The sequence below is a fragment of the Corvus hawaiiensis genome, chromosome 6, assembly GCF_020740725.1.
Source record: "Corvus hawaiiensis isolate bCorHaw1 chromosome 6, bCorHaw1.pri.cur, whole genome shotgun sequence".
Lineage (NCBI taxonomy): Eukaryota > Metazoa > Chordata > Aves > Passeriformes > Corvidae > Corvus > Corvus hawaiiensis.
The window spans coordinates 35159395-35187257 of NC_063218.1; the positions used below are offsets into that span (position 1 = coordinate 35159395).

Genomic DNA, 27863 nt, shown 5'->3' on the forward strand with positions numbered 1-27863 from the left:
GCTATTGCTATGAATCATTCTTTTTCCAGAGAAAAAGGTTCGATTTTCATAATTTCAGAAGCCTTGTGAAATCCTTCTTGGGAAGCAATGTGATATGTTTAAAATGAACTGTGTTGGCAAACTGGAAACCTAATCTCTCTGGTCATCAGTTGTGTAAATAAAGTACTTGGTGTGAAAGCTTTGGTCTATGTCTTTATCAAAACTATTTACAGCCTTGCCATTGATAATATATCTAGAGATACCTAGATGGAAGTTCTATTGCCACACAATGTGAATTCAATTGATCTAAGACCCCAGACTGACTTTCTAATTTAATGCTGGTATTAGTGATTCTGTTGTCAAAGCTCATGTGATCTATGGAACAGAATGTGATCTTCAGGGATCCAGTGGAATTTTTTGTTAACCAATATGATTTCCATGCCTAGTAAAATGAGGATTGAAACTTGTTCAGTCTTTATGGTGCTGCTAAAAGATTCTGGTGATAAGATTTTGAAGTTTCTGCACTGAAAATCTTTAGTCAGTGGATTCATGGGAGAAGAAAGAAGGTGCTAGTTCCTGTGTTAAGAGTGCCATGGAAACAAGATATTCACTGTTTTCCTTCTCTTTCTAGACTGAACAGCAGTATTGTTAGACCTCATGTTTTTAAATGTAAACACTGAATGAATCTGTATCTCTGCAGGGCAGAACTTTCCTCTTTTGACCCATCAGTCATCAGAGTTAGACTTATCTGGGTATACTCTGTAATAGTGAGCTGGACCTGGAAGGGGTTAAGGTCATGCTACACTTTGCCATCATCTGAAGTAAAAGCTGAAGTCTTAACCCCTTCAAACACTGTTGGCAGAGCAAATTTTTTTCTTGGCTCCAAAGTGAGTAACTGGTGTGAGAGTTATAATGCACACTCAGTTGTAAGCACTGGGACTAGAGGTAAAAGCTGAGTTTCAGGAAAGCACAGGAAATGGCATATCTGCTTCATCTGAACCACACAAAGGTGGAAGTTCATATGGGTGACCGGCTATTTCAGTATCTTCCTGCGAAAGTTGCTCAGAGAAGAACTTTTGAGGGGGTCATCACTTCTCTTCCATATTGCTCACTGCTCGGCTTGAATTACTTGGTTTATATCCAACCATCCAGTTTCAGGCTAATGGCCTTTCACTGCATGAAAATTGTGCTCCAGTGCTTGTTAAAGAAGCTTCCAGGATCCTAAGATGACCATAAAAACTATTGACTAGGAAATTAGGCAGCTCTTAATTAACTGGCTTGTAGTTTGTTTGTCTAGGTTCATATTAGTCTTTAGGATGATGAGTGCTAGCTCCATGTCTACCTGGTGAATGTGTGTGTAATGGTCCTTTATGCTTTATATTTATTTGTTTCGGGGGTTTTTCCCTTGCAGCTGTGTGGTGCGTCTGGTAGCTATTGGAGAGGCCAAATGGTGTTTGTGATGCAAGTGGATTTTGCTTTTCTCTTTGTAGATGCTGGCCAAAGCAAGTGTCGATTAGAGAGAGCTCAAGCGCTGGAACAGGCAAAGAAGCCCCAGGAAGCAGTCTTCATCCCAGAATGCAATGAGGATGGATCATTCATGCAGGTAAAATTTCTATCTGCTTCATTCAGCCAGGCTTCAAGTGTCTGTGGGAGATTCCGTGTTAAGACATGAGCCAAGCGATGATAGCAGAGTGGGTGCACACTCTGACTCAGTTACTCGGGTAAAGATTTGAAAGCTGGGGACTTCTTTAACCAAATGGAAATTTTGATTCAGTCACAATACCTTAAAAGACATATACATATGCAATAGCATCCAGCTCCAATATAGAACAGAAACAAATGGCATTAATCTTCAGCATTGCATAGAAAGTAAAACAGTTGCCGGGGAGGTCAATTTTCCTGTGAAGAGGAGCTGTAAAGAGAGCTGTGGCTCACACAGAGCAAGGTGGACCCAGCTGAATCTGCTCTCTGCTTCATCTATCTGAGGAAAAAAACAGTCTGTTCATCCTATTCCTTCTGCAGGGTACTTCTTGTACTGTATGTCTTGTAGTGATTTTGGCAGAGAGGAGATGTGACTGCTTTGTTTGGGTTTTTGATTCTTCCCTGTTCACTTGCTGAAGTTTGCCAAAACAGGGTAGAAATGAAGAGTGATACTTGGTTCTGTTACCATTAGCATACTGAGTAGTGTCCTAGTGCTGACTGAACTTGCTGTTAAAAATGGCTCATGCACAGTTTCCTGACACAGTTTCTGCTGTCTGCTCAGTTTTGCATGCATCTAAAAAGCCAAAAATCTGTAACCCTGTGACCTCTACTTTGTGAATTTAGGTAAACCACAGAATGATTTTTGCCTTACCTTCTATACATTGAGTACTGCTCTAGATACCTTCTTTCTCAGAGAAATTTTAGGATACATTGGTTGCTTGCACAGTCTTCTGAAGGTAAAAGAAATTCCAAAATAGAATCAATATTGGCTTTAAAAAGATAATAAAGGCAGAGAGCTTTGGGTTTGGTTCAAACATTTTGTGATGCCTGAGGGAAAAGGAGAGAAGATTTTTTTTTGTGATAACCCACCAAAAATTTTATTCCCCTCCTCAGCCTTACCCTCTCATTATCTGGTGTGTGGGAGTGTTTTTGTTTTGTTTTTGTTTTTTGATGATGAAGTGGAAAAAGCTGTATTCGTCCTGCAAACTTTGCTTCTTTGGAGCAGCATTATATTTCTGTACAGTGTGGACACTCATGGGAAGGCTGGGATAAGAGAGGATGGCTGCAGTTTCTTGCAGTTTAAATGCACTTCCAGTTGCTGAAAATTGATTTTTTTGTAGAGCTGCTCAGATTATGTTGGCACTGGAGGCTAATGTTTGTAAAAGCTAGCACAGTGGGCCAACATGGAACAAAGTGTTCCATGCTAAGCTTCTAGTTCAAGAAAAAAGGGGTAAGGAAAGCTAACTTTGAAATGTCTATCACCTGTCCATCAACTTCTTGGAGAGTAAAATAGGTAAAATTTTTATCCTTATAAGCTGGACTGATAGTGTAGTTGATAAAGCTTTGTTTCAGACAGGTTTATTTTGAAGGTTGGTACCAGTGTCTGGATTGTGGCAAAGTTGCTGGACTTTACCTTGGCACATTCCTTAGCCAGTGTTGGTTGCCAGCTGAGGGGCTGCATGAAACTGCTTACAAAAACTGTGTGTTGTCAGTAGACAGCCAAGTGATATTTCGCATTCTTCCTCCATTCAGTTCTATCTGTGAACACTAAAGTGCTTTTGTTTTACCTGGCATGCTGAAGGAAGCCTCTGATCTCTTTGTATCTGGAATTAACTGAAATTCATATCATTCCTTGGTTCATAAAAATACCCTACGTTCCACATACCTCATGAACCAGCTTCATCAGTTATATTGCAGCATTTAAGGTAATTGTCCCTGCATAAGATTTAAGTGAAAAATAATGTCCGAGAAAGCTAACTAGTTTCAAACTGCATTTGAGATAAATCTTTCCTTTAGCTTCTGGTCAAAATGAGTTAAATTTTTATTTTAAAAGGATGTATAAAAACTGGAATTTTGGTGAACAATCCAAATAGTTTTGCTTCCAGCAACTCATGAGTAGATCTCATCTGGTGGAGGTATTTTGGATACTACATCTCTTGTGCAGAGAATTGATGCTCCTGGGTTCTGCTCTATAGGGAGGCTGTGTTCTTGAAGTCCCTGAGGCCTTGATGAAGTCAGCTCTGGACTGTTGTTAGTTTATTCTGGTTCAACACCCAGAGTGTTGCTCCATCTTAGACTCCAAAATCTCAGTTGGGAAGTCTACAACAAAACAGCATCTCTCAATGAAGTTTCTAGGAGAAATACCCACTGTGCTTTTCAACATGGAATCCTCATCCCAACAAGAGTCTAAGCAGATGTACATGTTTCGGAGTATATACTCTGTGTGTAGAGTTGGCTAGGGAGACTTTTTCAGCAACTTCCCCCTTTCTGCATAACTATTATTGAAAAGGTGTTTTATGTAGAAGAAAAATTCTGATCAGAGAGGAAATGAAGATGCATGCTTGTATTTAGAATATCAAATGTCTGAATTGTCACAGCACTCATTCGAGATGCAGATGACTTGCTTTCAGATCATCTTGTTGAGCCTACTGAACACAGTAGATGTTCAGGCCCACATCATTGTCCTTGCCATCAGACTTCAAAAGAGTCTGATTTTTTTTTTTTTCTCTAATTAATTCATTGTTGGAAATTCTTGAAATTTTTGTAGGACTGAAAAACAAGAGCAGTACAGATGTGGGAGAATTTGGTAGTAGTAACTATGTTAGAGAACCTGCTTGGCCTTAACTAGATTGAACTATTGCTTTTGTAGTTCATCATAATTATCTTGATTAGAAACCAAATTGCAATCACTCTGGGTAAACACTGAAAGTGGGGCTGTTCTTCTGAAAGCAGCTCAAGTTTGCCCTTTCCAGCTCCTAGAATTGTACCCAGTTCAATGCTGAATTTGGGGCTGGATCCACTGCAGATTGGATGGGGCTGTAGCGCGGCAAGCAGAGCAAAGCTCCTCTGCTGCTCTGTGAGTGGCAGCATGCACCACATGGGCAGCAGCTGCAGGAGGAAGACTGTGTTCACCTTCCTCCTGCTTCCCTGCAGGGTTGGATCTCCCAGTTAGATGTGGCAACAAGGGTGAAAGGGAGGAGGGCCTAAAGGCAAAGACCTTAGTTTGGCTTGCATTTAAACTGCTTTGTAGAGAGACATCATGCATGTCTTAAACACTTGTATGATCTGTCTGGTTTTCATTGCCTGTGAAATTTAGACTGAAAGCAGTGTTGCCACTGTTGATTCTGTTGCTCAGCTGATCAGTTTTCCAGTTTTCCTATGTATGACTAGGTATAATGGGGTTTGTGTACTGCATCAAGTGGAGCAGGCACTTGTCAATTCACTGATTGTCATAACTGTTTCTATGCAATGTGTGCTGCTTCCCATATTGTTGAGTATGTGTATTGCAAAGATCTTATCAAATCTCCTCTTAGTGCTACTTACACATCTAAAAATGTGACATGGATTTGCAGCATGAAGAGGTGGTAGCACTGCAGGCATGATTGGATGACTGTAAATGGGGAGCAGACCTGATTAATTCCTCTGGAATTGCCATGTCCTTATATTTCAGTCTGTGTGGGGAATATTACTTCCTATAACAAAATCTCTCTACACTTAGCCCACAGTAATATAAGCAGGCAGATAAAATTTGAGTTATTCACAACATAAGAATGTTTGTTAGATATAAGTAATTTGATTAATTGTAGAAAACTGAGGTCATGTACTGTTGTGCAGAATTGAACATGACTAAAACCAGTTTCTGTTCCCAAGACTTTTGCCTTTTTGCTATTATGCTGTATTTTGCATAAATGCCATTCCTTTTCCATGCTGCACTTAACCTGCTGTGATCTGTTCTTCATAAACAACAGGCACTAGTGGTTAATCTGCACACTTTCTTTTGCCGCCTAGTGCGACTGGGCTTGTTGCCATGGGCTGAGGGAGACTTGCATTCTTCATAGTTTTCCCCCAAGCAGTTTTTCAGAAAAGGTTGTTGAGATTTTAAATGGGATCTCTTTCAGACAGATTAATATAAACATGAATAATGTTAATCCTGCCTTGGGGGTGTAGTTTTGTGGGACTTTGTGGTATGTCTTGCTATTTGCTGCCACCTTCCACTGTCTAGTTGTGGTTTCTTTTCCTCACAAGTCTGCATACAAGTGTCTGAGGGCAAGTCTCCTTGGAGAGTTTCTTTGAGTTTAGGGTTCTTAAAATCTGGCTCCTGGTGCAGTTATGACACAGCACTAAGATTTCTCTTAAAGCGAGTACATCAGTCAAACCTGTTGTCTTATGACAGGATCAGTGAGTGGGCTGACTATCAGAGCAGTTCTGCATTAGCAGATAGCTTCCAGAGCATTCCCACATCTTGTAATATAAGTCTGCTTGGAAAGAGTGATCTATATTATGGTCCATACCAATAGTTTCACTCCACACTATGCTAATGCCCATATAAAGTTCTGTTTTCTCCCAGGTTCCACAAACAGCTCTTTCTAAAGATGCGGGGGAACCTTTTCAGCCTTCAGTGTGACTTCATGATCCAAGTCTGCTCCTCGGTATTGGCTAGTGTAGCATGATGCTGGGCAGAATTATGAACTTGTGTCTTAATGCAGCAAGGTACTGTGTGGACATGTCCTTCATTCCCTGGATGCTGTCTATTATCCCATTATTCAGTGCTCAGATTCCAGCAATACTAAGCTCTCAAGGAGTTCGCCTCTCCTTTCAGAAGAACACAGTCTATCTTGCTAGATTAAAGAAACTCTTTATAAAAAGTATCTGGGTTTTAACTGGTAGGTGGTTCTGGCTTTTTTTATTGAAAGACATCCCTTCTAAAGATGGTAGCTGTAGCTTTCTGTGAGTACTGCTCTGCAGGTTTGCTACTTAAACACTTGCTTTCTTTCTGGGGCTTTCATTGTGTTTCTCATTTGCATGTTGTGCTAAAGATAAACCATGAATGGGTAAGGAAGTAAGAACTTTGGTTATTTATGGCGTTTCTTCAAAGAAGTCGAGATAGCAAAGGAACAGGTTCTTAAAGCGGGAGTGGACATACTTAAGGAAAGTGACAATGTAGGGTCATTCTTAGCTTCAAAGTGTCACATTCTGTGTAGAAGCATAAAGCCTCTCTTGGGGACCCTTTTCTTGAACTAAAAATAATATACGTGCCAGCATGTGTGATGGGAATGCCCTTGATCATGACTAAGATCCTTCTGCTTCAGATCATTTCTTTCCCTGGTTATTTGAATAGTGAAATTCCTATGGAGCAAGAATTTCTTGAGTGGTTCATGGACTTGAGGGAGGTGGGTGCTGTAAAAAGCCCTGGTGGGAATATTTGCACAACACCATTTGTGAAGAATTAAATATGAGTGAAAAAGTGACAAAAATTATTTAAGGGGCTATAGTCCCAAAGAGGCTTGAGCACAAGATGCAGACTGACACATAGCTCCCTAAAATTGCCTATAAAGGTAAGCAGGCTTCTGACAATAATCAGCTGACTCCTAATGCAGCAAAAAGTATGACAAGATCCAGGGTCTCAGCATTACAGCAAGACATGTGAACCAGAACAGAGGCATCACCATGTAGAGTTAAGATAAATAACCATCAGGCCAGTGTGCTGGTTGTGTACCCCACTGACTTGGGTTCAGAAGACTTTCTAGCTGAGCCTCAATGGCTTGAACAAAGGAAAGACTTGATTAAAGAACTGCTGTGTGACACTGGCTTCTGCTCCCTGGGTCAGACTAAATGACCTGCTGACTTGGAGCTGTTTATTTAGCTGTTTTTGCAGTGTTTACAAGGAGCACCTGGATGCAACCAGGATTTGGAGCCTTGCCTAGTGCTGTGAGTGCAGTCAGTAGCTCTGCTGCCTGCCCTTAGCCTCAGCAGTACCATTCAAAAACTGGATGTGTTTCTTCTTTCCTCATAGAAATATAGCTTTGAATACAGAATGAATGTTCTTCCCTTCTCATGTCTGCCCTCTATTGTGGAAGGAGCCAGGAAATGTTTGTTTGATCTGTGATGGGATAGGAATGGGTTGCTAAACTTTTCATAAGAACAGCACTGAGGCTAGTCTGAGTGTTGCTGTTCCTGTGGTCACCCCAGTGCTTGTGCAAGGTGCTTTCAAGCCTCTTACAGCAAACTACCTCTTTCTGTGACTCCATGGAAACTGGTTTCAGCCATCACAGAATTGCTGCTTTGCCTCTGTTCTCTCTGTCATATATGTGTGTGCAATTTCTCTCTCACTTCCGGTTTACATTTGAGTAATAACCCCTTGATCCTCCTTTGTCAAATATCTATAAAGGGATGCTGCTTGCTTGTTTAGAAGGAATCCGATTCTGGCATTGCCAGTGAGATACTGAAGAAACCCAAAGAATGGCTTCTTTTTCCCCTGAGGAGCTTAAGAGGCACAGTCATCTGCCAGTGACTACTCTTTTAATGTTTCCGTATTGTAAGGAATTTTATGAGAGCAGGTATTTGATCATGTGGCCAGTATATTGGCTGCTGTTTGATTTCACACATTGTAATGGCAGGGTGGAATAGAGAAGCTGCTGTTGCACTTTTAATTTGGGGACTGGTGATGGAGCAATTTTTCTTGAGTTTGTCCCTCATGCATTTCATCCTTCAGTTGAGACACAGGTAAGATGTCCTATCTCTCCATGAAAAATAGGAACAATGTCCTGATGAATGATCAGGATTGTGGCTGCTTGTAGTGCTTTAAAATGCAATTGGATTTTTTTAAAATGTAGATGTTAATGGGGAATCTGTTGAAGACCTCAAATAATTTACAGGTTTTATTTGTCTGATTTCCTATTATGTAACTTAAAATGCTCAGCTGTTGGACAGGTCTATGTTAATTTGAGATATCAGATTGTGTCATGTGCCTTTCCAGCAGTAACAGGCATTCTGTAGCTGCAGCTTGATTAACAATCAAGTCTATTAAGTATATAAGATTGTATTTTAGTATGTGAGATTGCGTTTCCTCTGCCTCAATGCTTAGCTTTAGAAGACTGAGAGCCAAAAAAGTCAAACACACATTTTCTAACGTGTATTTTGGTAGAGTCAAAATTAACTCAGTAACTGAAGATTAGATCTGTGCAGTAAACATCTGTCATGCTTGCATAGTTACTCTTCTGATTATAAGTGTTTAAAAATCTCACTACTTTGAGAGTAGGATTAGAATGAGATTGAATTTCATGTTGACAGATGAAATGTTACTTAGAAATAAAAGCTCAAATGTAAGATAAATGGAAAATTTTAAAGTAAACCCCCACATTTTGGGTATTCCTTACTGTACATGCTCTGAAATAGTCGACATTTTATGTTTACATACAGTGCTTAGAAATGGTACTGGATCAGCTATTGCCTTTACACTTTTTCAGTGTCATACCAGTCCTGTGTAGCTGATGAAGAGTTTACCTTTCCCCCCAGCCTTTAAGCTGCAAACTCTAGGCTGTAGGCCACTGTTGTTATGACACCTAAATATGCTGAGACCTGGTCAGGTATCACGGTGGAAGGTAGTGTGTCTCAATGTGAAGACATTCAGGAAAAACAACTGCACTGATTCTTGAGGTTTCTGAAGTATCTATTCTTCATGAGTAGCTGTTTGGCCTTTAGGATAATGGCTGAGATTTAATTGCAGTTGTTATCTGTAGAAGGGAAGTCCTTTGGTGCTGCAGTAAAACATGTGGTTGTGGTTGTTGTGAAAGTGCTGTCAGTCTCAGATTTTTTTCTTCCTATTTTAAATGGCAACATGGGGGAAGAAAGGGTCATGGGATACCAGTCCAAGGAAGAGTAGCATTCCTTAGCCTAGTTATTTACAAAATTACTTCACTTTTTTATGGATGTAATGTGCTTGGTTTGCATAAATGAGTGTATGTAATTGGTAGCTCTCCATTGAGGTGAGTTACATAACATAGTCTTAGTTAATGCATCTATCCTGAATTTGTGTCAATGTATTTTTTTTAGTCCTCTGCCATGTACTTTGTTATTTTTCTGAAGGCTTGGCTTAAGGACTATCAAGTGACTAATACTTGACTTTTTAAAATACTGAGTACACTGGATTTTTTTTATATTATGTAACATGGAGTGGTCTTGCCGTATGAATTCAAGACCCTATCCTGGAATTTAGCTTTATCCCTTGGTAGGATTTTTACAATTCATGCTCGGATGTAAAGACAGCTTCTTGTGCTGTTGGGAATGTAGTTTTGTGTGTGATTATGATCAGCAAAGATAAACTCCAAACACAAATCCAAGCAGTTCCATCACATTTGTTTTGAGTGTTCAATTGATTCGATTGAGCAATAACAAATATTTTCTAACTCGTTTTTTTCTAATTATAGTCACAGTGCTTTTGAGTAATTTGCAATCAATTTTGTGATCTATTGGGAGAAGAAAAATGAAACTGCAAATAACAGTGACAGTGACTGCAGTAACATGGGCACATGAGATTACTGTTGATTTTGGCTACTAAAAGTAAATGCTTGAGGCAAAATGATTGATTTGCACTTTAGTAAAACCCAAGATAAACAAGTAAAACCCAAGATAAACACGACGTACCGTGTTATAATTGCTCTTAGATCATGTTTTATGTGATATTCAAAGCCTTTTAAAAAAACTGTCATTAAGTCTCTGAACAAACTTTGCTACCTTAGGGCATTGAAGCCAGCTGTCAGCGAGGGGCAATGACTGGTTTTGCTCTGAAGGATCCCTAATGAGGGGAACAGCACAAACACCCCATCACTCTTCTCTTCTGTGTGAAGAGGACTGGAATGGGAAATTGGTTTCAATGAACTTTTTTGGAAAAAGAGAGAATGGACAGAATTCATTTTACAAGTAAAATATAAAGGCAGTTTCTGAAGTGGTCTCATTTCATGGCCTTTTTTCAGAAATGTATTGAAGGAGTCATCTCTAGTTTATAGTAACATAGGCACTTCCATACCATTTCAAGATACTGATGTGCCCATTTAGCCACAGCTGAAAGTGTGTTTGCTAGAAAGGATTTTGGGACCTGTTAGTATTTGCACTGGTGCCTATACAATGATAATTTACTTTTATCTCAAAGATGTCAAAGGCATCCTGAATTTCATCCAAATGCTTGCCTCTCTAAAAGCTGAGGCAAAGGCTGTAATTAGATTTGTTAGGCTGAATGAAACTTCAGTGCTGCTGAGTTAATATCTGCATAGATGTTACTAAGATCAGTCTGCTAGATCAGGACTTACCTATTCTTACTTGAGAGGTTCTATGTCTGAATTAGTAATTCTGGTGTGTTTCTGTGGTGAAGGAAGGAACTGGCAACTCTAGATGTTCAGTTCAGAAGCAGAGCTTTAAAGTCAATCAGGATGAATTTTACACTGTGTACCTTTTGACTCACTAGAACCTTCATCAAATGTTCTTAAGTCCGCATCAATATATGAGGAGCAAATATGTTGGATCTTGCTCCTGCTGTGTAGTTTGACATAGTAACAGAATAGGGCTTAAATCTATCTGGAGAAGGTTTGTGAACATAACAAGTCTGTATTGCATTTTTCCAGCCATGTTTACTGAACAAAGTGCTTTTGAAATGCCTACAGATGCTGCTCTTAAGCAGTGGCTATGGAATTTGGGATAGGGTGGCCTTTCCATAACCCAGCTGGGATGCAGCAGGACAAGTTTTTAATAGTAAACAGTAAGTGGGATATAGCAGAGGGTGGAATGAGCTGAGACACAACTCCTAGCTAAAGTGTTTTCAGATGATTACTTTTAACTTCTTTTGCCACCTGAATTTCAGCTACAGGAGTTGGAGTAAGAGAAATAACCTTTCTTTGGGTGGGGGGGAGGTGAGGGAAGAAAAGATAATGATATCAAAGGTAGTCTTCTGTAAGACCTCCTTGCTCTGAAGCGTGTCTTTGTGATACATCTGGGTTGGGACTTCCATTAAGATGCTGAATTATAATGAAAGTGGTTGGTGATAGAGTGAGAAATGAAATGCCTGCTCTTTGTTTTATTAAACAGGTGCAGTGCCATACCTACACTGGATACTGCTGGTGTGTGACACCTGATGGCAAGCCTATTAGCGGCTCTTCTGTACAGAACAAAACTCCTGTATGTTCAGGTACTGTGGGAGTGGCTTCAACAAATACTCACTTTTTAACCAAAGAGGGTTGGGGTGAATGCATCCTTTTGAGAGAGCCTAATCTTTTCAGGTGGTCAGTTTACCCCACTTAACGCTGCAGTTTGGGCTCTGGCATGTCCACCCTGCAATTAGGATACAGGCACTTCTGCAAGGCTCAGTAAGAAAAAACACTAAGGTAACAACCTGTGGCAGCCAGGGCAAGAGTCAGTGTTGCTGTGTATAGCAAAACCGAAGATCTGCTGAACAGATGGGATAACTTTTTTCCATGAGCTATATTTTAAAGAAGTGGGTTTTGGGCTGTATTTTGCAGGACACGGAGTAATTTTTTGTACAGGGTGATTTCAGTTAATTTATGAAGGTGGTTCTGTGCAAAACTGTCAGTTTCTGGGGTCCTGCTGTTATAATGAATTTGGGTCTTTTGACCATGTTACTTAGTTTAGGATCCATGTGTTTGTGTCATGGGGTGGGCAGCACTGGGCTTGCACCACAGCTCTCAAGAGGGAGGTCCAGAACCAGGCTGTTACTCATGTTTATTAAGTGATGTGTTCCTGGGCACTCAGCCTGGCATTACTTTGTTGCCCAGCAGTCTATTGAGACCAAATCCACAATTTTCTTTAAAACGGAGTAATGCTGTTTTTCTTTCTTCTCCTCGCCATTCAATATGGTAGCCCATGGCTGAAGTGGAATGAGATTGGGCTCTAGATTGTCATGTGGATCAGTAGTAGTCTAGCTTTGTGAGCTGTGGCGAACAGTGCTGCTGTGACAACACCACAGTAAACACAGGCAGTGCTGGGAAGTGGTTCTGTACTTTGGGGAGAGTTGAAGGACAGCACTAGAACTGTGCTGCCCTTCTCACTTTTGTCTCTCCCCCCAAAAAAAAAATTAAAGAAGAAAGAAAAGGCAGTAGGCATAGGAGTGTGCTTCTAAAATGTTCAGTGGTGCCACGTAAACACTGCTGTTACATCTGGCTTCATGCTCTACAATCTGCACCTCAGAGGTTTTTAATACGGTTTTCCTCTCACACCTTGCAGTGTTTGCCCTTTATGTGGAAGCATGATAGCAGTCAAACCTTTGGGGTTTTGAATTTTTCTCACCTTATCCAGTGTCTTCTTGGCTGTAGGGTGTTCTGTGGTAATAAGCAAACGTAAGTGACTTGTATAAGGGTTTGAGTTGAGTGGGAGAGCTGTCTGAGAACCAGTGAGCCAGCGTACCTTGAGGAGATGCTCGGTTTTTCACAGGCATGTGTAAAGAAAAGAGTATTAATATCCTATTTTAGTGTAAGGTGCAATGCTGCAGTAATCTGTCTTAAACCTTTAGAATATGACTTTGACACCATTTCGAGTATATGATTTTGGTAGGGTGTGTTTTAGAGTTTTACTGATCTATTCAGTTGGTCTTGTGCTGTTTATAAAATTGTGTTGCAGAAAAGTGAAGTCATGTTGTGTTGTAGGACACAGATGTTAGGCATATGAAGACTGATACTGAGTTTGTGCTCACTACTTGTAATTCAGCAGTAATCTGTGATGAGCTGATCTGCAAGTGAAAGTGCCCAGGCAACAGAGTTTACCTTCAGAGTTTGTCTTGATCAGATTCTTGGGCCTGTCAGAGCTGCCTTCTTTAAAGCTGACTTTTGATCCATGTTTCCTGAATGTTCAATAATCATTGGAGCTGTTTAGTAATGGTGCATGAAAGAATCAGTTTCCTGTGAATAAAGCTATTAAAAAAAAAAAGAGAAAAAGCTTGTCATAGTTTCTTATGCACTTTGGTAATGGATTTATTTGAAAAGCTTTTATTACCTGTTCAAGTCTTAGTAGAAAACGGGGATGAAGCACTAAAGCAGAGTGCAGAAACAGGCATAGAATCATACATACTATGTGACGGTCTAACTTACAGTAAACAACCCAAGATGTGTTCTATTCAAGTACATGCTGGATCTTATTCAGTGTCCCATTTCAAACAGCTGGGGATGTTCAGGGGTTGGTTGAAATCAATTTTCTGCAAATTGTCCCACTTAATCCCTTTCCTTTAGAATACTGTGCTTGCATTCCCTGCACACTCGCCCCATCTGTTTTTGATTTGTTCTTCCTGACATTTGCAAACGAAAGAAGTGACTCTTATTGATCTTTCCTTCTTGCCCTTGGATTTTTTCCAGGTTTCTTACTAGCATGCTGCTCTGTTGAGATCTTTCAAATCACAACATCCAGCTACTAAAGATTTCTTGTTTATCCTTATCCCGATTTAACATCTTAATGCATAAAACTTCCTGTTGCTTTTCACATTGGTTGAAGCTACTGGCTTTCTGAGTCCTAAATGGAGCTGTTGACAAGTAAAATAGATGCTTTATGGGTTGAGATATTGACTGTATTAATGTGATATCATATGTTCTGTGTGATTGTGCAGCATCTAAATTGATGTCTTTTTCTTTTTCTCTTCTTTTTATTCTCCCCTTTAGGTTCTGTAACTGATAAACCATCAAGCCAGGGTAATTCGGGAAGGAAAGGTGAGTGGAGTCCTGTGCTTCACCAACTTGTTTTGTAATAGCAGCTGCCCAGCCAAGTCCCTTAAGATAGCTCAGAACACGGCTTCCTAACCAGCTCAGGGTGCAGGGGTGGGTGTGCTATCGGAGCTCCCCTTCAGGAGGAAGAATAAGATGACCATTCTGCTCCCTGTGGAGTAGAAAAGGGTGTGCTCTGCTCTGTGCTCCTCAGCTGAGTTGAAGTACAAGAAAGCTGAGCTTCCCAAAGGAGTGGCTGGCCCAGAATACCCTCTGCTTGTTCACCTTGAAATAACATACTGAGCATTTCTCAGTAGAATCCCTAGAGATTATGGAGGCTGTCAGTATGACTGGTACTCCAGGAAACAGGAGTGCCAATGTCATGGTTGTGGCTTTGTATGCACTGAAAGGTGGGGTTTTCTGACAGCGCATAAAACCCTCTGGCCAGCTGGAGCAGTGCTGGATTAAACCTTAGCGGTGCTTGGAAACCTCACAGGCATTGATTCTTTATGCTCTTGTCTTCAGTCCTTGCCTGTCCTGAACAAGGCATTAGACGGGTCACTGTTCTTCTCCTGTGAGTATTTGTAGCTCTTCCCTGTGTCCTCTGGTTTGCATTCACCGAAATGGTTTCGGGAGGGTTGACCACTGAAGCATACATTGAGGAGCAGCCAAACATGTCTTTAGGCCTTTTCTACACCCTAATTTTCAGCCTTTCTCCCCTCTAGCCCCAGTTCAGAGTCAACTTTTGAGTTTGTCTCCATACTCCAGGAAAACTGTGCTGAATGCATCCTCACTTCTGATGGTGAGGATGAATGCTCTTTCCTGGGAGAAGTTCCTGTTTTGATAACTGAAGCAGGATTTTTAGTGCTAACTCTCTAAACCAGTTATTCCTGACACTTCAAAACCCAGGAAAACACTGACTTTGATCCCAATACTTTAATTTGAGGGACATCTTCCATGCTGGGAATGTCAATGAGGTCCTGAAAGCACTTAATAGGGATTAGGTTGCTCTGTTCAGAGCAGAGATGTATTTTGAGCATATCCGCTCTCCAGTCTATTGCTTGTATATAATAGCTTAAGAAAAGGTAAGGAGAAGAAAGATGCAGGGAAAACTACTTAGTTGAGACTGAATGCTGAAGCCTGTTTCTTATTTTAGGTAAGGATATGTCTCTTTAAACCTGTAATTATGCATTAATGTGTAATTGGCACCTGAACACATGGTTATAATTCTGTTAATGCAGTCATTGCTAGTCTAGCCTGAAATACAAGCAAATCAAATAGCTCTTGAAATCTGCATTATTTTTGAGTTATTTGTAAGCTTTTTACCTGGGTAGTCCTGGTCTGTTGTTCTAGAATTGAAAGCAGCTGACATTGGATTTCATGAGAAATAGGAGCAAAAGGGGAAAACATCTGAACTTGTTTCTTCTTCACTCCCTTTATTAACTCAGAGGTTGGAACATGCAAAAAGAAAACTGTAAATGGTATGAATTAATTTAAAATTTGTAATATAAATTGTTTCTCCTTGGTGCTGCCTGTGGCATCCTGTTTCAAGGATGGTATGCTTGGTGATGTGGCTGCAGAAATGTCCTGTGCAGTAACTGTCAAAGGGGAAACATTTCCCTTTGGGGCCAGCATGCTTCAAGCAGTCATGTAAACTTTCTGTCCCCTGCAGTTCTGAATCTCTTTGTATCTGCTGGAAACCCACACACAAGCAAGTCTGGCCCTATTCCATCATGTTAGGAAAGTACTTACGAGCAGCTATTTAACGGGTCTTTTAAAATCAAGAGGGCTTTTAGAAGCTGTAATAATTTGGTTTAAAATTTGATGGACACAGGATTACTTTTTCATCTAGTGATGAAAATGACTAATCTAAAAATGAATTCATCCTTCTTATCAGTGTTTTTTCTTGACTTAAGTTACCTTCATTCAAATTTCCAGTATCAGGTCCTGTTGTAAGGAAGCTGGAATCAAGAACAGCCTGGCTTTCTTGAAGTAAGGCGATTGCTACATGTCTGGCTTCTCTGAAGACTGATGGCAAGCTAGCATGCGCATAACCATCTGTTCTAGCTGAGTGTTCAGACACTTGTTGCAAAGATTCCTCTTTGCCAGGTGATCAAAAGGGCAGGATGAGGAGGGTCCAGCAGGAACTGGGTCAGTGATGACCTTTCTATTGTAGAGGCACAACCTGTAAGCTTCTGATATCTCTTTGGGCTACTGCTGTCTGATTTGGGAGCTTTTAGAATTTTCCAATTGCACAGCAGACTCCTCCCTCTCTCCATCCCTGAGTGAGGGTCTTATAGTCAAAGAGCGTATCTGGCACAGATACGCTCTTTGGAAGACAAAGCTTTGGGGAAGACAAAGTATAGCTAAGACTCTCAAAAGTGATTTCTTTTGTCTAATTCATACAGGAATGTAAAATATGAACTAATAGACTTTGTGCCTTTCAAGTCTTCAGGGCAAAAGGGTGGAGGCTGCTCTGCCTTAGAAACAGTGTGGACGGGGTAGGCTTACGTTGCTGGGTAATAAATGAAGACTTTACTAGCATATTAGCTCTCCTTTTGAAGAAGCAAATTAATGTTGGAAGGAAAAAAAGGCTGGTTATTGGTAATAACTCTTTCTCCAAATCTTTTGCCCTCTTTTCCTTCCTGTTTAGCTCTAATTTCTGGGGCTCAGTAGGTATGTTGGAGTACCAGAAGATGTGAGGTAACGTACGATTCCACTCACAGGCTCTCTCACTACTGATGAGAAGAAAACAAAATGGCTTTGTGTTCATGTGGCTTGGCATGTAGTTCCAGAAGTGGAGCTTTCTGCAGAGAACAAGCAAGCATGTTGGCAAGAGATACTTCTTATTTTTAAATTCCGTGCTCTGATTATCCATATTTACATTGCTGCTGTTTCTGTATGATGCAATGCCAGTTACTCATACAATTTACCCCATAAGATAATTAAAATCAAATTAAATTGGCACCAAACTTAAAACTTTAAAATAGGCCATATTGATTTGTTCTGTGTCGGAGAAGCATTCAGTTGCTGGAAGGCAGTGCAGACGTGGGCCTGGGGAGATGGAGGCATGTTTGCACAAGGTGGAATGGAAACCCAGGCCCTCCAGAACATGCTTGCTTTGTGACTTTGCAGTTCAGACACTTACACTGACCTTTCTATGCTGAATTTGTCCTGCAAATGAAGAACAAGTTCCCGAGACCTTTGCCAAAGAATGCAATTACTCTTCTGTAGGATTAGGATATCCAGAACCTGCAGATTTCTGTTGCTGTCTCTTTTTTTTTATTCTGACTTGTTCTTTGTATAGTCCTTTCTTATGAGGAGCTTCTTGCATTAATTTGCTCCAGTTGCTGCTTAGTTTGAAGGTCCTGAGACACTTGGAAAACGCATGCTGTCCTCTAGAGGTCTGGATCTCCCCAGTTTCTCCCCCTAGGATGTTGTTAATGTTTTAAGAAGCAGTGAAAGGCATCCTTGGAGCCAGTGTTACTGGATTTCTTCCCTGCCTAAAGAATGCGGGACATTTCTTTCCAGCCAAAGGGAAATTGTGCCATACTTTGAGACAAAAGTAGTAAACATGAAACAAAACAAAGTTTTATTTTCTTCATCTGTGAAATGTTGGGGCTTTAGCTCAGATTTAGCATATTGCAATCAGGAGGAGTGTCTTTTACAGCCACCAAGGTGGTCTTAAAAGTAGGCTTGTTAGGAATCAGAGGGATATAAAAAACAGCCATGTAACTGCTTATCTCTGTAAAGTCATTTGCTCTTCCTTCTTAAAACTGGAATCAGAGTGAATTAAAAGTGAGCGAAGAGGAAATATGTTGAAGTGGGGATACACTGTTCTGGACACTGTATGGTAGCATTTTTAAATCAACTGAGTGAAGGAAATGGAAAGGGATGGTTGGTTCAGTGATCTGGGCTTTAAAGATGATGCAGCTACAGGGTAAATTTGGGCTGGAGTAACTTTCAGTGTCAGTCATGAAAAGTCTTGAGTGGTATGAACTCCCTTTTTCTTTTAGAGAGTCTTTTGCAGTGCGAAAAGTTCCAGGCCTGTTTTGACTTGTCTCGTTTCCCTATTGTAAAAGCTGACAATAGCATCTGCCATTCCCTGAGTAATTGTTGGTGAAATGTAAGCAGTGATGGCCCTGCAGAAGGCAAAGCCCAGGCTGAGCTTGTTGTACACTTACTATCTTACACGTAGACATGACTCTTGTATGGAGCTGCAAAAAGCTTTCTTCAGTGAGTTTTGCAGCCTGCAAGAAAATGCTGAAGCACTTTGAGAAACCTAAGATGAGCAACTTTAAATTCCTGCCAATTAAATATGTAGAATTGGGCTCCTTTTTGTGGGTTTAACTGTAAGAAATTAGTTTAAAGGCAGGCTTTGTTGGCAGGAAAATTCTGGGCTGCAATTGTGGGCAAGTTGGCCCATTCTGTGGCTTTTTCCCTGCTGTTTTCCAAGAGTCTTACCTCTAGAAAATGCTAAAGGCCCAGTTGTGCAGCCAACAGACTGAGCAATTTGAATCAGTAATGAGCCATTACTGTGAGTCAGTAATTAGGCTGAGCGGTAAAGGGTGAACACTCTCCTCAGGCAAACCCAAGTGAAGGACAGCTTGTGCTGATGTAAATAAATGGAGCCGCTTGTACCTGGGCACCTGGAAGCTTTGTCTGCTGGTGGTAAGAAGTCAGGTGCAGCTGGCACTAATTCACCTGCCCTCAGCTCGCAGGGAGAGGAGCACATGGCCTCCACAGGGGCTCGAATGTCTCACAGAAGAGATACTATCTTGACAAAAACATTAAGTTGAAATGTGACTAAAGCACCAGACTGGGACTTGGTCTTTACCTTCTCCAGTTCTTTCTGGATTCAACTAGGTACTGATAAAATCTGAAACACAACTGTGCTGTTACACAAATCGAGCTTCAGCTGTGTCTCCAGCTGCATAAATACTGAGAATGCTTTGATGTCATTAGCAGTTTTTGGAGAATACAGGAAAGATAGAGAAATACTGTGTGGCCTTCATCAGATGAAGTAAATACAAGTTTGCTGAGGCCGTATGAAGTCAAGTGATGGTTCTAGCTGGTGAACACCATCTTATGATTAATTTTTTGCAGAACATTAGCAGGTAGCAAGTCTGCAGTGCTACCCAAACAATTCACCTGGATCCCATATGTTAAGTATATAGATTTAAATAAACAATATATACTAACTTAGAAATCTGGATGGAGGAGAATGTTTGTGCAAATATCATTTTCTGAACTGTTTAACTTCATCATGTAATAGCCGAGACCAGGGCTGATGTGTTTGTCAGGTCTCTTACAGGTAAAATACAGGTTGAGCACAGGTGTGCTCAAAATGTGCAAACAATTTGATGCTTGCGGATAGAGCTGGGTGTGTAGTGTAGCTATGTGGAAAGTTAGACTGCTATGCATATGTAATAAGTCTGCTTCATGAAAGCAACAGATTTGCTATGTGTGTGTGCTACAAGAGTGCTCCAAGTCTTTCAGATGTGCAAAAGCTTGATTTGTTCTACTGCACACTGATGGTCACAGTTTCTCAGTCTTCCCTGTTAAAATCTGATAGAGTTAGGAAACAATCTATGGGAGAAACATGAATATGTGCTGCTTTTCATGAAACTGACTGAGAAGTTATGAGGAGAGGTGAGTGTAACAAAAACTGTCCTGCAACTGCTCAAGTGGGCTGTGAGCAAAAATTTCTGTAGATGGAATTTGTAGCACATAAGATTTTGGTTAGCCCATATTTATATTTCCAAGCAAACTTAGCAGTGGAATTGAAGTTCTCTTCCCTGTTATAATATAAAATAGTTCTGTAAAAAATACTATTTACTTAATCAGTAGGTTTGCCAGTTTGTAAATAGTCAGAATTCTCTCTGGTTCCTATTGCTATCTCCAGACTGTATATAATCTACAAAATTATTTATTAAATTCCAGTTAAATGTAACTGTAGAAAGCAAGTTGATTTCACAGGTATAGTAGACTGCAGTTTGCCAATATGAGAGATTTAATTAGATAGCAAGAACACAACTTTTAACTGGGAATTGTGATCAATTTTTGTGAGAACAGAGGAATGTAATTTTACAATACTGTGTATATTGGATCATTTTTCCAGAGCAGAGCAATGTTCTAAAAAGCTCTTAGCTGTATCACAGGAAGCAAACAGATTTTTTGAAATATTAGAGTCTAGAAGTAAAACCTCAAATTTGTTACCTAGACAGTAGAACTAAAACCAATCCTTTTGGTTCCCCAAATCACTGCCTTGTCTGAAATGGTTTCGTTTTCATCAAGACTTTTTTGTGGGCCTCAGAACATATGTATCAAATTTGAGGCTGAAGAAAGTTTCATTGGCAAGTATAAAAAGAAGGCAAATTCTGTTTTAAAGTGTATTTTGTTTGATACAATGCAAGAATTCTGCTTTCATCTATAAAGTAGCAGTTCCAATCGGTAGCTTAGTCTATATAATATGACTTAATAAAATTGTAGTTTACGAGTGTTATTATAGCAATCTACAGACAACTCATGTCTGTAATGCCTTAAGAACAGCTGTAAAGGTTTTTAAATTATTAAGTCATAGTATTGAGCAACCTGGTGAGTAGATCTAATAAGTAGACTAACAATTGATTAAACAACATCTGTTAAGGTATTATTAACTGTTTATGTGCTATACGTGGATTTCTGGTGTCTGATCATTACAACTTGCAGAGAAATGGAATAAATTTGGGGTCTGTGAGCGGGTCTTGTTGTTTAAATACTTCATGTAGGCTCAAAACCTTTTCTTTTTTTAAAGAGTTGTTGAAATTATTCTTCTCATGCTCTATAGAATTTAGCCATCTGAATGTTAGCATTGTTTTCTTTCAAATCAGAGTAATGCACCAGGAAATGTATTTTGTCGTGGTGCAGGTGTTTGGTCAAGGGGCTGGAAGTATTTTCCTTTCAACTCCTTTGCCCCATGAGCTCTGTCAAAGTTTCTCTATAAGAGAGATAAACTATGAAATTGTGAAGGGAAAGCTTGAATGTATGTAGACCATGTGTGCCTGTAAATAAGGTAGGGAGAAGCTAGAGAGGCAACCCCAATGTTTGTTCAAGTTCCTGAGATGGCACCTGGGGGAATTAAGGCTTCTTCACAACAGATCTAGCTGGAATAACAGCTTTCCTCTGTGTGCTCATCTGGACTTTTGTTCCCTGTTGACAGCAAGGGAGCTGTACTGCAAAATGCTTTGATAAAAGCTAAGGATGGGAGAAGTCTTCCCCACAGACTGAACTTTTCTGGGCAGTATCTGTGTCTTTTATTACATGTTCCAATGCTCAGCTTGGTGCTCAGTTTCTGATGGGACCTTTAGGTGCTGCAGCAAAGCAATTTGTGTAAGGATTTGACAGGTTTCATCTTGACTGCTCAGCTGCTAACAAATTGCCATTAAATGAGGTGGTTCTTAAAATCAGTTGTCTCTGGTTAATTTTGAACAATCCATCTGTAGATGTCTGGCAGTCTGTAACTTGAGGATTGACCTTCATCTTAAAATAAAAATATTTTAATGTTGTGAATGTGTTGTCACTTATACCCTGTGTACACTGAGATGCTTTGTTCTGTGCATACACATTTCCTTCTGAAACACATTAGATCCCTTGGAGGTCCTTCCAGCACTACTGTTACCATATCTGATTCCCTCCGTTCTCCATTCTTTCTCGTACAGAAACTGTTCCTTTGGTTTCATCATCAAGTAGAAAACCTCCTTTAGACAAAGTTCAGATCCTGGGGTGAAAAAGCTGGAGCTATGTAGTTAGAGAGCAAAGTTGTGCTTACTCACTAAAGCTCTGACACTCCTCTTTAATGATCCAGGGAGGAAAAAAACTTGTGGAAACAAGCGGTGGAAAAACATCTGTTTCCCCCCCCCCCCACCCCCCCCCATCCCTTTTTCTTCATTTTCACACATGCAATCATGCAATACAGATATATCAGTGAGGTATCCATTCTCTTTGCCTGCAAGGAAATGAAAAGGCATATTGTAAGCCCAAGGCTAGTCTGGTTGTCAGCCAGGAATTAGTCCTCTAAAGGAGAAAGGGAGAGAGGCTGGCGAGAGAAGAAGCTGGAAATGAGGAGCTAGAAGGGGAAAAGTACACTCTGAGATAGGCTGACTGCACATGGCTAGAGGTGGAAGGGGTCTTGTGCTTCCTCAGTACGCAGGTGTTGGGAGAAAGGAAGGCAGCTTATACACAGGCATGTGTCTGGGGGAGCAGGGTCAAAAATTTAGACTATTTACTTAATCCCTTGGAAAGGCTTTTTTCTCTTCTGTTTTCTTTTTGTGTTTAACAGACTGCTTTACAGGGGACACGTGTGGTAATTAACACATGCAGCTGTAGGGCTTCAACCATATGTCTGAATTTCAAATGGCCATTGATCTGGCAAATTTGCTGCTGTCTCCAACCCCCCACTTATAGGCCTTGAAGATGTGGGAGAATTTATAGAGTCTTTACCTTGAAGAGACCAGAGCTGGAAGGAGAGGAGTGAAAGGGAATGTGAGTGATATTGGGTAGAGAGGAAAGGAAGACTGGTATTCTAATCACACCGTTCATGCCCCTTGCCCCAGCTCACCATGTATTTTCAGGTAGCTTCTAAAATGTTTCCAAAGCTAGGGATCTTGTTATTACTATATAAAGCTTGCATAACACTTGTTAATTTTTTTTGTTGTTCAGCAAAGCAGTCTAAGATGAGAATCAGAGCAATGTCCTTGCAGGCATTTCAGATGTGCTCCCTTTTCTACAGCTGCAGATATCTGGGCTCTTACACAGCCTACAAGTGACAAGGTGGTAGTTGATCATGGACTCTGAGCAGCCTTTCAGGAGAGGTAGTTGAGGAGGGGGTGTCTGTTGGGCTGTGTGGAAACAGAGAATACTTCACATCAAAGTAGAGGCTCCTGAAAAAAAAGTGATATATTGTAGGTAGAATAAAACCAGAGAGGCTAAACTAAACAATCATAAGGTGGTTGTTGCTTTTGCCAGCAGTGATCAGGCAGCTGTTGACAGTGCTGTAGAGCTTTTTGCAAACTTTGCTCAAAGTTTGGGGCAATGTCAAGTGCTAAAAACCTTGCTATGAGATATGGTGCCTTAAGCAAAATATTTCTATGTGTGGAAACTTTTTTGCTCCCTGTTTTATTTCAAATGTCACTCAAGGCAGTGAGCCAAACAGAGGATGGTGCAAAATTAAGATACTGTAGCTTAAAATCCTGCGGTATCTGTAATACTTGTAGTGTTTACAGGGTGAGATAAAAATGTGTTCTTCTACCAAGTACAAAGCTATTAAAACGTTAAGCCTCTCCTATTCTGCTTCCCCTCCTTCAATCTATTTTTAAATGTTCTCAGTGCTAGCTATTGCTGGTTTCTTGATCTCATCACTCACTCTACAGTGTAAGTAATGCTGACGCTTTGGAGGTGTTTCTGCTTTGGATAAAAAGAAAGCCACCAACAAACATTCCTAATAGTCTATACGCCAACTTTTGCTAACTGTGATTTACCCAGCCTGTGTAATATTGCTGCTCTGTTTTTCTGTGTTGTGCTGCTTCTCTCCAGTTTCCCTGTGAAGCTTAGTGCCAGGACTGTCTAGAGCAGCCATGTATTACTTTGCCTCTTCTAACTCACCTCCCTTTTCTCTGTTTATTACTACAGAGAGTACTCCTCCTTGGAACAAGATGGCCTAACATCCCTTGTATGGATTGTCAAGAGCTTTTCCAAATAATTTGGTTGTAGCCTATATTGATATGTACTTGGATACAGTTTTTACTACACAGATACAGAGCCTAATTCTTCTTTATTCAGTGTTTAACAATTGAAAGGAAATAAGCTTTAATAATCTCCCTGAAGAAAAAGGTTGTTTCAGTTCTTCCTCTCATCTTCATTACCTTGATCCTTTTCTGTAGAAAAAAAGGGGAAGTGCTGGATTTGCAGCTGTCTGATTGCTGGGATGTATTTACCACAGCAAAGCTTTTCTATGCCATGTGACCCATGAAGGTGTCTGCTGGTCAAAATGAGCCTTGGAGACTCTGTTTTGAAACTGAGTGCCATCCCTACAGCTGGCTGCCATTGGTACTTGGTAAATAGGTCATCATTCTTCAGCAAGTGTTAAGTAGTCATGATTTTTGGTAACAGGTAGTTTTTGGTGCTGTGTGTTATGGCCAGTCCAAAAAAACATTTAGTCCTCCCTGATTCTTTTAGCTGTGTCTCCATTTTCCTTCAGGCGTGTGTCTCAGTAGGGGGATGACATTAGACTCTTGAAGGACAGCTTCAAGTATACAGCTGAATGAATAATATTCTTTGCTCCCATTGGGAGCCTCTTTCTGCAGCCTGTGTGTGTTCTTTAGCTTTGAAGGCATTCCAATAGCCTTCCCAGGTGTTGTCGTAGCTGATTTTTTACACAGTGAAATTGTTGCTGGTACATAAGGAGAAGAGCCACGCTCCATGGTGGTCGAGATTCATTTCTTTAGCCATGCAGAACATTGCTAGCAGCTGTGAAACATCAGTCTGCAATGACAGGCAGGCTGAGATCCTGTCTGAAAACTTACCCAGATTGAAGCAGAGCCTGGAAGCTGAGCTGGGACTCTGAGCTTTGTTCCCCTTCTCCTTTCTCAACAAGTAGTTGAACTTGAGTGTTTTAAACATTCTTACGTTGCTAGTGAGGATGGGCTCGTAGCTTGTCTGCTGCTAGAAACTATGTTCTGAAATTATCTTAATTATTAATTATTCATTATTGTGAAATCAACGTATAAGTCAACATATGGCACTTACATGTAGCATTTCTAGGCAAGCTGTTCAGTGGGGCTAATGGACTCTAGTCCAAAGAGAGATTTTAGTGTTGTCCCTGCTGCTGCCAAGCTTATTTCAGAAGATATATGAACAAAGTAAAAGCGAATGAATTTCGACACCATGGGATTGAGGATATGGTCATGTTTCAAGGTAAAAGTATTGTATAGCTTATACAGTCATTAAAAAAAATGGAAGTTTTGATTATTAGCTCAGCAAAGTAGCTAGAACAGGAGTTGGATAGAAAAGATGCAGCAATACCAGGGAAATAGTCCCTTCTGCCAAAGAATTGTAGTATTTTGCCTATGATGGAAAGGAGGAACTAAGCTCAAAGGGAGAAAGGCTTGAATCTGATAGAGTGGAAATGATAGATTAAGAAAAATTACTTGTATCTTAGCAGCTCCCTCAAGAGCCTTTGAATGGATATGCAGGTTCTTTTACTTTTTTTTTTACCCCCCCCCCCCCCCCCCCCCCTTTTTTTTTTTTTTTCCCTCCTGGCAATTTGAGCCACTCTGGGAGTGAACTTAAGGTTTTTGACTTAAATCAATACAATTAAAACCATTAGCAACCTAGTTGTCATTCTGTTTGGGGCAGTGACATTAACTGGAGGCTTGGTTCTGTAGGTAAGAGCTGATGACAAGAGCATGTATTCTAAGTCACTGGATGATTTCTGTCTAGTTTAAGGAATAAAACTGCTGCTGGGATTGTTGCAGGAGGGTGAGAATAACAAGTCTCTGAAAGTGGGGGAGGGCACAGTGGGGACAATGTATCCACAGCTTGACAGTGATTCTATGTTGATCAAAAATAAAGCTTTTTGTGCAAATCTAAACTGAAGATGGTCTCGAAAGTAACATGACCTTTATTACCTGCTTCGCCTTTTTAACAGGTAAGGTTCAAATCTGGCCTTGGGCATTTATTTTTCCTATTACTTCCACATTTTTGAAGAGACCTGTTTTGCCTTTTGGGAAGGAATTTGGCTGTGAAGTCTGAAAACTGTAAAACTGCAATAAGGTAAATCTATGTGCAGTGGCAGGTCTTCTCCATTCAAGCTTCCTTGCATTTGACCTCAGAAATGCTCTGATAACCAAATGAAAATCTGATCATCCGCTTCTTTAACCCATATCTTATGTACAAATTTCTTTTATAGAGAAGATCATCTGTGTGTTGGAGTTTGGCCCAAAAATGAACTGAGAGTTCTAGTTCTAAACAACAGGACTGTGTGCAGTTTCCTTATTTTGAGTTACATCTGTACTCAGGCTACCTGAGGGATACTGCTGCTTCTTGTCCAAAACTCCAAGCCCGCAAAATTGGTTGAGACTGTGGTTTACTGTTTACAATTTGGAGAGAAACTGGCTGCAAACCAAGAAATCTTATTTCACAGGTTTTGAGGTTTTGAATCCTTCACTTATTTCTCACTAGAACAAAAGAGAGATCACACAAACTTGTGGCTCCCTGCTGTCCTCTCAAATTAGTTGATTGCACTATATTGGGGATTTTAGCTTGAAAAAGGGGAGAGCAAAGGGTGAGTCTCAAGTTTGAATTAGATTAGTGCTCTTAAATAATGGCTTTAATAATCTTAAGGTAGTTTGTCCTCTGCTTGGAAGCATGCCCATATACTTGAGGAAAATGTTCTTTGGAATGCTACATTTCTGTAAGTGTGTTAAAACAACAACTTTTCACAAGTAGTGAAGCAAATTTACATCACAAGAAAGCTCAGCTTAATTCTCTGATCTTTATAGCTGCTGCTTGTTCCAGTAACATGTAGTGTCTCTGAATTGACACCAAAATCCCTAAGAGTGTTGCCATCGAAGTGGTAAATTATAATGGCTCAGTTTTCAACTGCCTTGTCTTCCATGCAGCAGTACTAAGAAGATGTTTTTTCTCCCCAGAAAGGTTTGCATACCTTACAGAAGGGAGTCAGGTATTTTAAGGGGTAATTACCATAGGGCTTGGTTCAACCTGTAAAGTTCAAATCTGAATCTGGATCTGAACTTTCCCAGAGGCACGGGATGGTTTTGGACATTGTATTGGTTTGACCTGTTATAGTGCGAGCTCTGAAATGCAGGTCCAGATGTGGACTGGGATTTTGTATCTTCCCAAGTATGAGATATTAAGGGTCAGTTTTACATGACACACAATTGAAATAATATAAAACTGGATCTCATGTTGAGGAAGGTGTCTACAGCATTATGTGTGAAGGATAATACCTTGCTATGTCTTTATTTTTCAAAAGAAGCTGTTTAAAGGCTGAAAAGAATGAGAGGTTAGAGGGCAGGTTTCTTTTGGCTAGTCAATGTAGAACTACCTTTAGAACTTATGCAGTAAATAAGCACTTTGGATTTTAGAGAGATTCTGTCTGAATCTCGAGGTTGAATAGTTTCAAAGCCACTGAATCCCAGAGACTAGAGCATTGCTATTAATGAGTGCTGCTCCAGACCCCTTTTGACACGTTTGCTTTTGAAGGACCAGGCCTAGGAAGAGTGGGCTCTTTGTTTGTGGTCAGAATAAACTCATTGTACACCCAGACAATTAACTCTTCAATCGACTTGCCAGCCTCTGTAAAGCACTCCACTCCCCTCTCTGTCTGCCTCCAGTTCTATTCAGACACTTAAACACACCAGTGTTTTTTGTTTATTATTCTGAAAAAGTCCTTCACAAGAATAGTCAGAGCAGATCAACATTGTCCTCCCAGCAGCATTTATCTCCGCCTGGCAGTGAGTGTGTCAATCAGGAATCAAAAAGCCAAACAGAGGAGGCTTTGAATTGTGTCACAGGGGTCAGAGTTACTTCCAGCTGTCTGTGCATGGGATAGGCTTTCTTGCAGGGCGAAGAATTGTGCTGCCAAACAAACACTGCGTACATTGGATCACAAAGTCCTTGGGGCTTGAGTGGCTTTTTTCATGTTGATGC

The 27863-nt window shown here is 40.4% G+C and overlaps 1 protein-coding gene across 3 annotated transcripts in view; it reads left to right on the forward strand.

Moving 5' to 3' along the window:
* Window positions 1–27863, forward strand: part of SMOC1 (SPARC related modular calcium binding 1) — a 131121-nt gene that overhangs the window by 47379 nt on the left and 55879 nt on the right. For all 3 annotated transcript variants that reach the window (XM_048306885.1, XM_048306886.1, XM_048306887.1), the window contains exons 3-5: window positions 1470–1582; window positions 11539–11638; window positions 14112–14159. In XM_048306885.1, coding sequence (XP_048162842.1) covers window positions 1470–1582; window positions 11539–11638; window positions 14112–14159 — 261 coding nt within the window. The remainder of the gene's footprint in view (window positions 1–1469; window positions 1583–11538; window positions 11639–14111; window positions 14160–27863) is intronic.